The following is a 13,648-nucleotide window of genomic DNA, read 5'->3' as shown; positions in this document are numbered from 1 at the left end:
TAAACATGAGCCAGTGCAGCATTTGTAATGAACTTCAGCCTAAGCAAGCTGAAGAGGCACTCCTGACATCCCAGACAAACCATGGAATAGACCTCTTCGCTCTGTTTGGAACTAATTAATAATAATCTTTATTAGTGTCACAAGTAGACTTACATTAACATTACAATGAAGTTACTGTGACTACTGTCATGATATGCAGACATGCAGATAATGATATACAGACAGGCAGCTAATGAACATGGAGAACAGGACATGACCAATGAGCATACAGGGCACTCCGGTGTGGTATCTCACTATAAAAGGCACAAGGCACTCACACTCAGCCTCTTTCCACTGATGAACATCTACCGAGTGAGTCAGGGTGTATGTACAGTATCACACCTCCAGCACGTGGCTAAGAGCTAGTCTGGTTCAGTCAGACAGAGTAACCACACTTGGGTTAGCAGAGAGTCGAACTCATAGAGAACTGTGCTACTGGTTCAATAAATCAGATTGAACTAACTTCAAGGTCTGGAGGATCTTTTGGTTAAAGCTGCATCCAGTTGCAGCCTGTGTTATCGCAGAGTACATAACACGACAACTACTACTCAGACTACTGGGAGTTGGACAAGCTAACATCAATCGTTATCAGATAGTAGAATGCTTGAGTGCACGCTTAGTCATTGGTATTCCTGAAATGACGAGTGAAAATGGCCCTCAGTCCATGAGCGAAAAATTCAGATGCTTTGTAAATGATTGGGAAATTCAGCACTACACCTCCACTCTGCACTGCCCCAAGTTAAATGGGAAGGCCGAGGCAGCAGCGAAAATTGTCAAAGGGACCTTCCAAAAATCGAGTAGGTTCAGCACAGATGAGCACGAGACAATCTTAGATTGGAGAAACACACCGACTGAAAACATGGAAAGTTGTTCAGTTCAGAAACTAATATCACACTGCACATTAACTACTCTTCCAATGGTTTAAAAACACACTGAAGCCAGAAATAATAACAGGAATGAGTTACAAAATCAAAGCAAAACCACAAAGTCACATTTTGCTTTGATAAAGATGCTAAACCATTTGCCAGAGATGAGAGTTGGAGAGCCAGTTGGAGTGCTCATTGCTCACAAGTCAGCCCCCTTGGAGAGGTTGTCACCTCAGTAGTACATTGAAAATGAATGACCAGATTCATTGTTGTAATCGCAGACATACAAATACAACTGGAGAAGCTGCTCCTTGACAGCAGGACGGGTGATGAGGGAGATGTGATTTTACCAACCGCACAAGGAACTGAATGGCCTTCAGTCAATCATTCCAACAAAGGCAACGGATCAACAGCAACAATTACCACACTGACACTGCCCACGACAGTAATAATAATCTTTGTCACAAGTAGGCTTACATTAACACTGCAATGAAGTTACTGTGAAAATCCCCTAGTCGCCACACTCCACTGCCTTTTCGGGTACACTGAGGGAGAATTCAGAATGTTCAATTCACCTAACAAGCACGTCTTTCAGGACTTGTGGGAGGAAACCAGAGCACCCGGAGGAAACCCACGCAGACACTTTGGAGAACGTGCAGACTCCGCAGACAGTCACCCAAGCCTGGAATCGAACCTGGGACCCTGGCGCTGTGAAGCAGCAGTGCTCAATAACTTTCCACAGGGAAGCAACATCAAATAGCTGCACATGTACCATTAGAAAATCAGAATGCTTTAAGGATCAATGAGTGTTTTGGGACAGATGGAAGTGAGACAAACTAGAATGAACAATCATTTTCTTAATTTTCAGCTTTTATAAAAATACATTTAGAGTACCCAATTCATTTTTTCCAATTAAGGGGCAATTTAGCGTGGCCAATCCACCTACCCTGCACATCTTTTAGGTTGTGGGGGCAAAACCCATGCAACCACGGGGAGAATGTGCAAACTTCACACGGACAGTGACCCAGAGCCGGGATCGAACCTGGGACCTCGCGCCGTGAGGCAGCAGCACTAACCACTACGCCACCATGCTGCCCCTTAGTTTTCAGCTTTGACTGAGAGGTTTCATTGCTGTGTTTGTTTACATTTGAAGTCTTTACAGTCGATTTTCACACTTTGATGTAGAGAATCCTGCACTGAGTCACAATAGAGTTTGCGTATAGTCCCTGAGATATTACAGCATTCTGTACTGCTGCCATGGATATTATAGCCTTAGCTCAAAAATTTAGGAAATTTGAATTTGTATAGGTGGAGTCATTACTATTTAAAGCATGCAGTAATTTCTGCATTGCACAGTTGAATAGTGTTTCTAGCTAAGTACGCAATATGAAATAGATAATGCTAAGAACACTTGCCTGCTGCTCTTTCAATTTGAGTAGAATTAAACTTTCATTCCCCCCCCCCCCCCCCCATATTAAATTTTATACAAGTATGAAAGTATAGATTGTATTATTTGTCTTGCAGTACTGTAGAGGAAGCTGAACCTGAAGCAGCTGAAGTGCTGGATGCAGAGGTAAGTTGGCAAGAAATAACCAGAACAAAGCATAGTTGTGTGCTGCTGTAAGATTTGTTATGCAAAGCTTGTTTTTAATGTGCTTCACAATTGGTTCAGGTCGGAGGCTATTTATTTTGTTGAAATTTAGAGTACCCAATTCAGTTTATCCAGTTAAGGGGCAATTTAACATGGCCAATCCACCTACCCTGCACATCTTTGGGTTGTGGGGGCAAAACCCACGCAAACACAGGGATACTGTGCAAACTCCACACGGGACAGTGACCCAGAGCCAGGATAGAACCTAGGTCCTCGCGACGCCGTGAGGCAGCAGTGCTAACCATTGAGCCACTGTGCTGCCCCAGGTCTGAGGTTAATGGAATAAATTATCTGCAGCCAATACTAGGAGCACTAGAGGGGGAGGGGGGTGGAGTACCAGAAGTGCTTAACAAATTAATTATGTCTTGTACGTTTTGATTTGACTTTAAGTTGCCCCTTTTTTAATTCCGTTCAGAATGAAGATCAAGTACTTGACGATGAGGAGGCTAATAAGTCCGAATCAGAATGTGAGACTGATGAGGTGGATGACTTGCCAAATACTAGGTCCCACTGCAGAGGGCTGATGTCTCGCAAGCCCAGCCAGACAAGTGTCTTCCTACAGGAATGGGACATCCCTTTCCACGAATTGGAAGTTGGAGAGCTGATTGGCAAAGGGCGATGGGGCAAAGTTCATAAAGGACGCTGGCATGGAGAAGTGGCAATTAGATTGTTAGAGATTGATGGGAATAATCAGGATCATTTGAAATTGTTCAAAAAGGAAGTGATGACTTACCGGCAAACAAGGCATGAAAATGTGGTACTTTTCATGGGAGCTTGTATGCATCCTCCACATTTAGCCATCATTACAAGGTAAATAAAATGGGAATGATATCTATTTTTTGCATTATAATCTTGCAGTGTTCATCAGCATATAAGATTTCAGACGTGTGTTGAATTTTTTGTGCAAAATGGCACTTATTTTCTCCCAGAATTAGCCATTCGTTGAAAAGTGCACAAATAGATAGTAGTCTTGCACAGGGTATGTTGGGGCAGAAAACCTGCGTGCCACTGACCCTAAATGGTGCTGCTCCATCTTAGTGGAAAATTCCCATTTCCAGGTGACAAAGGATCTTGCTGAGGAGAGGACTATGTCATGTTCTGCATGGAATGGTGTTTTGGGATATCCTGCTCGTTGTTCACAGACATAACCAGAAGCCTTAGGAGAATTATAGAATTGCATGCCTCCTCTCTGCCATAGTACAGGATGGAACTGACCGTTTAATATGGTTAACACACCTTCTCTTGCTTGATTGATGAAAAGTCTAAAGCTTAATTGGGGAAATCAAACTATTAGCCAATCGTACCTGCTTCTAGTTAATAACCTGTGTCTTAGTTTTGCTTTCCCAAAAAGCCTAATTCTCAATTTTACGTGTTACATGATATTTTCAGGTTCTGTGTATAATCAAATATGCTTTTTATGTTTTAGTTTCTGTAAAGGCCGAACACTCTTTTCATTTGTGAGAGATTCCAAAATCACACTGGATATTAACAAGATGAGGCAAATTGCACAGGAAATTATAAAAGTAAGTTTTTAAGTTGCCAATCTATAATTAGCTTTACCAAATGACTAGGATTGCAATCCTACCTAAAGAGGAGGCATTAGTGATATTCTGGAACAGTGTGGCAATCATGCCCCATATTTGTAACTTTTTGAAAAGGGCAAACTGAATTTTGTCGTGGAATGGTTCGACAACTGATCACATTGGTGTAGTTACACAGTGATTTTCATTCTCTCTTTGGGGTCTACATTCGTTCTCCTGCTACTGGTGTGGCCAGGCACCACTGACCTCCACACAATTGGGTTTTTTTTTTCTTCCCTATTGTGTATTTCCTGCAAATCTCTTCTAACTTGTTCACAGGGCTGCACTATAATCTCGCCGTGGAGCTTTAAAGCAAGAAGTATTTTCACGTCCGAGCACCAACTTTAAGTTCTTGAAATTGTTTGATAGTTTTTATGTTACAGAAGTTTCCAGTTGACTGCCATTTTAATCCTTCCTCTTTACTTAAATGGACCACCTCCTCTGCTCCCCAGGCTAGTCAGACAGAGCCCCAAGCATCAGTTTATTCCTTTCACAAACATCCTCGCTATTTTATAATTCTATCAGAAATTTCTATTCTTGTTCAGGTCTTGGTATTTATAGCATCTATGCGGTTAATTCCTTTCCTTTTTAATCTAATTCCCCACTGTATAACTGCAAATTATTTTATTCCAGGGGATGGGGTACCTTCATGCAAGAGGTATTGTGCACAAGGATTTGAAATCAAAGAATATTTTCTATGACAATGGAAAAGTTGTTATCACAGACTTTGGACTGTTCGGTATATCTGGTGTGGTACAAGAGGACAGGTGAGACAGGAATGCCTTATTGAACAATCGGTGTGTCTTCTTGAAAATGTTGTCACTTAATTCTTTTCACTCTCCCCTTCCTCACACTTTGGTATCTCAACCACATTATGTCTTGACTAATATTCATTCATGTGTGAGCCAACGTAGTAAATGTGAGCGGCTGTTCTTATCGGATGGGGAACACAGAGATTGATCCCCACCCTGATTTCTACATCCATGCCTTCCCAATGGAGTCCACTGGATAGTCATTTGGAAGCATCAGCTTTGGGTGATTTCCCAAATGGGATTTTGCAAAAGTTGTGGGTCCCCTATCACGACTGACATTTCCTAATTACAGACAGATCTGGAGATGTACAGTTCAGCTATAGAGGATAAAATTGCCAAGACATCGGGGAACTATATGCCAAAGGTTAAACAATAGAAGGGCAGCACGGTGGCGCAGTGGATTAGCTCTGCTGCCTCACGGCACCGAGGTTTCAGGTTCGATTCCGGCTCTGGGTCACCATCCGTGTGGAGTTTGCACATTCTCCCTGTGTTTGTGTGGGTTTCGTCCCTACGACCCAAAGATGTGCAGGCTAGGTGGATTGGCCACGCTAAATTGTCCCTTAATTGGAAAAAATTTAAAAAATGAACCACAGTCATGTGCTGGGCAAAGGGTAGTTTTGCTTATTGTGACTAAGAGGACAATAATGTTAACCCCTGAGGACTGTAGTAATATTCCTGAATTGCAAGATTATTGCTGAAGTCCTACCCTGCACTTCTTTCTGAACATGGATCCACATGTTTACAGTGAAGCAAGTTCCTGACTTGGAACTAAAGCACCACACCTTCCACTCCTTTAACTGGCGTTAGGACAGAAACCTGGAACTTCCTCTCTAAAATGCACTGTGGGTTTATCTGTACTACATGGACTACAACAGTTTAAGGTGACAGCTCACCACTATCTTATCATAGAATTTACAGTGCAGAAGGAGGCCATTCAGCCCATCGAGTCTGCACCGGCTCTTGGAAAGAGCACCCTACCCAAGGTCAACACCTCCACCCTATCCCCATAACCCAGCAACCCCACCCAACACTATGGGCAATTTTGGACACTAAGGGCAATTTATCATGGCCAATCCACCTAACCTGCACATCTTTGGACTGTGGGAGGAAACCGGAGCACCCGGAGGAAACCCACACGCACACGGGGAGGATGTGCAGACTCCGCACTGACAGTGATCCAAGCCGGAATCGAACCTGGGACCCTGGAGCTGTGAAGCAATTGTGCTATCCACAATGCTACCGTGCTGCCCCTCCAGGGCAATTAGAGATGCCATGCTCCCATCTCAGCAATACATTAAAAAAAAATCACCGCTTGTCATTTTTAGATCGCAAACAGCAGATTTATTTATCTAATTAAAATTCAATTGTTTGCTTTGCTATGAGGTTGGATTTAGTTAAAGGCATTCTTTTGATTGATTTGTTCTGTGGCTAAAAATAACATGTGACATTGTATTGAATCAAACCAAAATCACCCCATGTTTTACACAGATTTGGATGGATTGATCTCTCTTGGCCTCCCTGTCTCAAGAGACAATGGGTGCACGCCAGTGGGTCGCTGGTTTGTCAGCATCAGGGTCTCTTTGCGGTGTCGTCTCATGTCTTGCCAGCTACTGCATCTCTTCCCTTTTGCCTCTTTTACTGAAGACTGCCCGGTTTGGGGTGGGCAGTAGCTATCCGATGAGACACCGTGATCTCTCCCACATGGCGCCCGTTCTCTACGCTAATCAAGCTGGGCTTCTAAATTGTAATTGCTGTCTACCATGTTGTTATCGTCGCTGTGAGGTGATTATGGAGTGACCTCTCCATAGTTTTGCCTGGGCGGAATATATGGGGGTTTTGGCCTGCTCAAGCATCAGAACTCCCTCTCAGGAAGGAGTGCAGAGCACGACATTTGGCAGATGAAATAACTTGGGTTTTGCATCACTGGCCTGACATCTAGTGCATTGGAAATTCTGTAGAGGTCTTTCGCTAAATATTTGGCAGCTGGAAAATCATTTGTTTGAATTTTGGGTCTGGATGGGATGATGCTTGACTGTGATGGCTCATGTCGGCAAATATCCCCAAGTTTGCACTTATTAATGATGTGGAGATGCCTGCGTTGGACTGGGGTGGGCACAGTAAGAAGTATTACAACACCATGTTAAAGTCCAACAGGTTTGTTTCGAATCAGAATGCACTCCGAAAGCTAGTGATTCGAAACAAACCTGTTGGACTTTAACCTGGTGTTGTAAGACTTCTTACTGTGCACTTATTAATGGCCACTTGAAAAAGGTGTCCGAGGATTGATGACCCACATTTTTCCATCCTGAGTTGGTATTTTCAAAGGGGGAGGAATTGTAAATATCTTGTACGTTTTCTTATTTGGAGTTACTAGGATATTCAAAGCTAGTAATTTAAAATGAGTCCTCTGTTTTTATTCTGAAATCGTGGCAGGAGAGAGAATGAGCTGAAGTTGCCGAATGGATGGTTGTGCTATGTAGCTCCTGAAATAGTCCAAGAAATGTATTCGGGCAAGGATGAAGACAAGCTTCCTTTTTCAAAGGCAGGAGATGTATATGCATTTGGGTAAGATCTATTATGCCTATATATTGTAGCTAATATTTCTTAGAAAAATTAATGATCATGATTCTAAGGTTTGTAATTATTTTTCTCTGAGAAATAGTTAATTTCTTGCAGTGCAAGACCAACACGGATGGGATACATTCTAGAAGTAAACTAGCTAATTGAATGTGTCAGTATTGCGCTGGCATTGTATGAGATTTTGTTTTAAACCTCTGCAGTTTTCCATAATGCACATTGATATTCAGTTAATTTTCTTGTTCTTGCAGGACTATTTGGTATGAACTTCAGGCAAGGGATTGGCCATTTAAGAACCAACCAGTAGAGGCAATAATCTGGCAAGTTGGCAGTGGGGAAGGAGTTCAAAATCTGCTAACTCAAATTTCCTTGGGGAAGGAAGTGACGGTGAGTAAGGGCTATCGTAGAAATCTGGAGAGAGATAAAACAATCTCAGCAGATCTGACCGCATCCTGTGTGTGTGTGTGTGTGTGTGTGTGTGTGTGTGTGTGTGGGTGTGTGTGTGGGTGTGTGTGTGTGTGTTCAAATCATCAACTGGAGTCATTATCAGAAATGTAACATTGCAAAACGATGCCGGTGAGATAGTGAGGATCAAGCGGCTCACCTGTCACATTAAAGGTAAGTGAAAATGGTGGGTCGCAAAGATCAGCCGGCGTGGGTCGCTAAGGTTGGAAAAAATGGGTCCGGGCTAAACAGTTTGAAAAACACTGCCATAAAGAGATGGACAAAACTGGGACCCATACGGGTACCCATAGCCACGCCTTTGGTTTGGAGGAAGTGTGACAAGTTAAAGGATAAATTGTTCAGTGGGAGGGCAAGTTCAGCCAGATGGAGGAGAGTGGTGGTGGATGGGAATTGTTCAAGCCTCTGTTTGAGAAGAAGCAGGAAGACCTCCGAGCAGTTGTTCAAGTGTTACTTTGAGTTAGGATAGCAGAATCTCTGCCTTTCAGTTTTGTGAAAATAAAGTCCTTAAACATTTAAAGCATTTTAAAGTTGTAGGGACTTGAGCCTCTTGTTCATGTAACTCCTTTCATTTGAACAAAAATAGTTAAGAGCAGATTGGATAAATGTATTTGAACACCTGTTTTATGCACTCATTTTTAGCTAAATTTGCAATCATGTCTCCTTTTCCATGTTTTGAATAAAGGTTATGCTTCTCCCGATGGCGTCACAGGTAAATCATTAACCCAGGTTCCAAGGTTCAATTCCTACACTCTGTGCAGTTAGCTGATTCCTAGTAGGTGTACTAAAATTAGCCTCAATCCATCCTCAGCACAACCTTCAATCCATCAATAACTTATCGTAAATCAGAAACTGATGTAAACCCTTGGTCAGAGTTGAACGAGATTGCAGATGAAAAACAGTGAACAAAGGGAAGTGGGAGGGAAATCGAAGCATGCACATTCGAAAACAGTGTGGTTAAATGGCTGAAGTGATATTGAAGACGTTTTGTGACATGCAGCATGTGAAGAACTGGGTTAATAGAGTATAAGTCAATTCCGGATTGCTCTAATTAAAAACGAGAAGTAGGAAAAAAGCTCTTTGGCACCAAGGGTGCATGATGTTTCCACTTCAAGGACCAACCCAAACCTGCTGATCAAAATTTTGTGTAAGCGGAGAGGAACTGAAATACTGACAATTTGCTCTGCTTGCTCTGCAGGAAATTCTGTCTGCGTGTTGGTCTTATGATCAAAATGAAAGGCCAACTTTTACTCAGCTGATGGACATGCTTGAAAAACTGCCAAAACTCAACAGGCGACTTTCTCACCCAGGCCATTTCTGGAAATCTGCAGAGTTAGTATCTCATCAATTTGTTTTGTGCCTTGCATTGTAGTGTTTCAATCTGCTTGGGTAAAATTCAGTTTTCTTCCAGTCCAACTCAACTGTTAGTTTTTGTCGGTGCCCGTGTTTGAAACAGAAAATGCTGGAAATGCTCAGCAGGCCTGGCAGTATCTGTGGAGAGAAAAACACAGTTCAAGTGTCGGCTCTGTGAACGACCAGAGCAAAGTTAAAAATGTTACAGACGTTGAGCAAAGAGAAGGTGAGAAGGGGAAAACAACACGAGAGGATGTCTGTAACTGGGTGGAGGTCAGGAGAGATTAAATGACACGGGATTCACGGAGCACGGCCAAAAAGGAGAGGTAATTGTTCAAGTTAGAAACAAAAAAGATGTGTCCAGAGGAGGTGTGAATGGCAGGGTACTGAATAACTGAAGCAAAGAAAAGGACTTGGGAGAGAAGCAAGAGGGGAAGAAAACAAACCAGTAATGAAATTGAAACAAAATGGCAGAATTAGTTACAATCTAAAATTGTTGAATTCATTGTCGAGTCCAAAAGGCTAAAATGCCCAGTTGAAAGATGAGCTGCTGTTTCTCAAGCTTATGTTGAACCCTATTAGGATACAGCAGAGGGTCAAGGACGGAAAAGTCATATTTGGAACAAGGTGGGGAATTAAAATGACAGGTGGTTGGAAGCTTGGGTCACGCATGTGGGCCGAATAGAAGTGTGCCTCAAAGGAGCCACCAGTTTGTCTTTGGTATTCCCAGCAATGAGATCACAAGCGATGAATACGAGATGATAAATTGAAAGAAGCACAAGTAAATCTCTGTCTCATTTGGAAGAAGTGTTTGGAGTCCTTGGATGGTGAGAAGGTAAAAGGGCAGGTGTTGCATCTCCCGGGCTTGCATGAAAGTGTGCTGAAGCAAAGGGAAGAAGTTTTGGGGGTGACTGAGTCTGGGTCAGGCGGTCACAAAGGATAGGCCTTTCAGAATGCTAAGAGGGGAGGGGAAGATGTGTTCGATGGTGGCATCACATTGGCGGAGCATAATCTATTGAATGCTGGGGCTGGTGGGTAGAAGGCGAGGACAGAGGGAGCCCAATCATGTTCCTGGGAGGGAGGGGAAAGGATGAAACCGAATGGACACAGTTGAGCGACAGTGAGTTTTTCATTGGCGAATAAGGAAAGACCAATTAATTGGAAGTACTCGTCTGAAAAATAGAAACATAGAAAATCGGAGCAGGAGAAGGCCTTTCCGCTCTTCAGCCTGCCCCGCCATTCATTATGATCAGAATTGATCATCCAACTGGAGCCTAATCCCGTCTCTTCTCTCTTTCCCCCCCCAATCCGTGATCCCTTTCGCCGCAAGTGCTATATCTAACTGCTTCGGCCTCAACCACTTCCTGTGGTAACAAGTTCCACATGCTCACCACTCTAGGTGAAGAAATTTCTCCTCATCTCTATTCTAAATGGTCTACCCCGTATCGCCCCTGGTTCTGGACACCCCCAACTTCGGGAACATCCTTCTGGCATCTACCCTATCTAGCCCTGTTCGAATTTTATAGGTTTCTATGAGATTCCCAACTCATTCTCCTGAACTCCAGCGAATACATCCTAACCGACTCAATCTATCCTCTAATGTTCATCCTGCCATCCCAGGAATCAATTTGCTGTATTCCCTCTATAGTAAGAACATCCTTCCTCAGATAAGGAGACCAAAACTGCACACAATTCTAGGTGTGGCCTCACCAAGGTCCTGTATAATTGCAGCAAGACATCCCTGCTCCTGTACTTGAATCCTTTCGCTATGAAGGCCAGCATACCATTTGCCTTCTTAACCGCCTGCTGTACCTGCATGCTTACCTTCAGCGATTGGTGTACGAGGACACCTGGGTCTCATTGCACATTCCCCTCTCCTAATTGATGGCCATTCAGATAATAGTCTGCCTTCCCATTTTTGCTACCAAAGTGGATAGCCACACATTTATCCAAATAATACTGCATCTGCTATTAATTTGCCCACTCACTCAACTTGTCCAAATCACACTGAAGGATCCCTGCATCCTCCTCACAACTCATCCTCCCACCAACTTTGTGTCATCTGCAAATTTGGAGATATAGCATTTTGTTTCCTCGTCTAAATCATTAATATATAATGTGGATAACTGGGGTCCTAGCACCGATCCATGCGTTATCCCACTAGTCACTGCCTGCAATTTACTACATCGACTGAACAGATGCAAGGGAGGTGGAGAAACTGGGAGAATTCTGCACTTACTGGTCTAGCATTTCAGTCCTTGTGCTTCTGGTATTTAATTAGATTCCTTTGATTTTGATTTGACTTGATTTATTATTGTCACATGTATCAGTATACAGTGAAAAGTATTGTTTCTTGCATGCTGTACAAACAATGCATACTGTACATAGGGAAGGAAGGAGAGACTGCAGAATATAATGTTACAGTTAAAGTGTGCATTAAAACTGCAGGGCTTTAACATAAAGTTTTGTAACTTTGCTTTTATACATGGGTTTACTTGCAAATCAAAGTGCTTCCAATTACTTTCATTTCTTTGTCTAGAATTTTCTGCCTCTGCTGGGCACAGTCACAAGCTAAATATGGACTTCCGTCAACCCTGCTCTGCATATCATTAGTGGGCAATCTGAGAGAGGGCTCACATTGACTTGCTTTTGAACGTTTCTTACACTCTTCGATCATACAACCTTTCACATTTCCCCGCTAGTCCAGCTGAGATTGGTAACCGTTCAGAATCAAAATTGAGAGCTTCATGTTATGGCATGTAAAGTTACGTGAAAACTTATTGTCTTCTTTTCATGCTAATAATGCTTTGATTGTAGGGCGTCACGGTGGCGCAGTGGTTAGCATTGCTGCCTCATGGCAGCGAGGACCCGGGTTCGATCCCGGCCCCGGTTCACTGTCCGTGTGGAGTTTGCACATTCTCCCCGTGTCTGTGTGGGTTTCACCCCAGGAACCCAAAGATGTGCAGGGTAGGTGGATTGGCCACGCTAAATTGCCCCTTAATTGGAAAAAAATATTGTGTACTCTAAATTTATTTTAAAAAATAATGCCTTGATTGTCGAAAAAATATAAAATTCTGATAAATATGCATACAATCATTACATAAATCACTGAGCTGGTTCTTATTTTGGGCATGAGCATATACCATATATTGTACCTTCTTCCACAGTATTTGTCTTTGATCTGTTTGCTTCCTCTGGTATTTCACCATTTCTATAGTAATCCTAAGAGTATATAGATGATTTACCACTTCCACTGAAAAACCTCAAATTTGAAATGACAACCTACTTATCCCAAGAATGAATCAATGGCTTCAGTTTCGACCTGATAAATCTGCACTATAATTTGGTTAGAATTTTAAGTCATTGGAAGGTTGATAACTTGTCCCCTCATTCACTTAAATTACGGCACAGTCCGAATCCGGTCACTAGATCATGTTTATTGGGCAGAGCAATGGGGATGCCTGTATTTATTGTCTGATCTCATTCCAATAATGTTGACCAACTGCCAATGCTGAATGAGCACTGACCGCTGGCCAGTGGCTCGTCATCCATGGGCATGTAAAATCCAGTGTCCCCTCTGTAGCCGGGTGAGAAGCCATTCAAGGAAGGTGGGAATCTGGGGGGGTGGATTGTGGGGAGATGATGTGGAGGGATCAGCAGCGATATGATATTTTGAGACCAGGAGGTGACTGACCCATTAAAGTGGATTTTAAACTTGAGTTGATGGATTGGCCTACAATGGCTCATTTAATGAATTATGGTTTAGCCACTTAGTTCCACTGATTGAGCACACTCGCCATCCAGTGGAAGACCATAGTTGTGTCAAAAATCTAAATGCAGCATTGGAACCCAATGTCTATGATTTGATGAGGCTCCTGCCTGCGTAGCCCACCTATGTTGAGGTGAGAGTCGCCTAATCAATTTCATGTTTTAAAAACACCAGCTTCAAATATTCCAGATGACTTCGCGTGTAAATCTCTAATTGGTATGAATTGTACAAGTTCGGCAGTGTGCTTTCCATTTCAAGTCCTCTAACACATACTTTACCACATTGTGTTAGTGCAGATAACAAAGCTTCCACCAACTGGGTTCTGCCCGAGAGCTGACATCATATAATTAGAATGTATTACTGATGTATGAATGCGAAAGGAAGTTGCGATTGTGCTTTTTTAAAAAAAAAAAAAAATCTTTATCTTTTGTTAACTTTATATTTATTCTAACTAAAAATTAGACCTAACACTTATTTTCTCTCTCTTTTTGGCCTGTTCATCACCTTTCTCCATCTCTCTTCCCGCTCTTGTGTGAACG

At 42.6% G+C, this 13,648-nt stretch overlaps 1 protein-coding gene across 13 annotated transcripts in view; it reads left to right on the top strand.

The window, feature by feature from the left end:
* The window catches only part of LOC140386919 (kinase suppressor of Ras 1-like), a 242,746-nt gene that overhangs the window by 216,731 nt on the left and 12,367 nt on the right, over positions 1 to 13,648 (top strand). For all 13 annotated transcript variants that reach the window (XM_072469801.1, XM_072469793.1, XM_072469790.1 and 10 more), the window contains 7 exons: positions 2,430 to 2,478; positions 2,972 to 3,366; positions 3,983 to 4,079; positions 4,770 to 4,903; positions 7,382 to 7,513; positions 7,777 to 7,912; positions 9,186 to 9,319. In XM_072469801.1, coding sequence (XP_072325902.1) covers positions 2,430 to 2,478; positions 2,972 to 3,366; positions 3,983 to 4,079; positions 4,770 to 4,903; positions 7,382 to 7,513; positions 7,777 to 7,912; positions 9,186 to 9,319 — 1,077 coding nt within the window. The remainder of the gene's footprint in view (positions 1 to 2,429; positions 2,479 to 2,971; positions 3,367 to 3,982; positions 4,080 to 4,769; positions 4,904 to 7,381; positions 7,514 to 7,776; positions 7,913 to 9,185; positions 9,320 to 13,648) is intronic.

The sequence above is a fragment of the Scyliorhinus torazame genome, chromosome 12 (genome assembly GCF_047496885.1).
Source record: "Scyliorhinus torazame isolate Kashiwa2021f chromosome 12, sScyTor2.1, whole genome shotgun sequence".
Lineage (NCBI taxonomy): Eukaryota > Metazoa > Chordata > Chondrichthyes > Carcharhiniformes > Scyliorhinidae > Scyliorhinus > Scyliorhinus torazame.
Note: the sequence above shows the minus strand (reverse complement) of the source record. Positions and strands in the feature narration are given on the sequence as shown.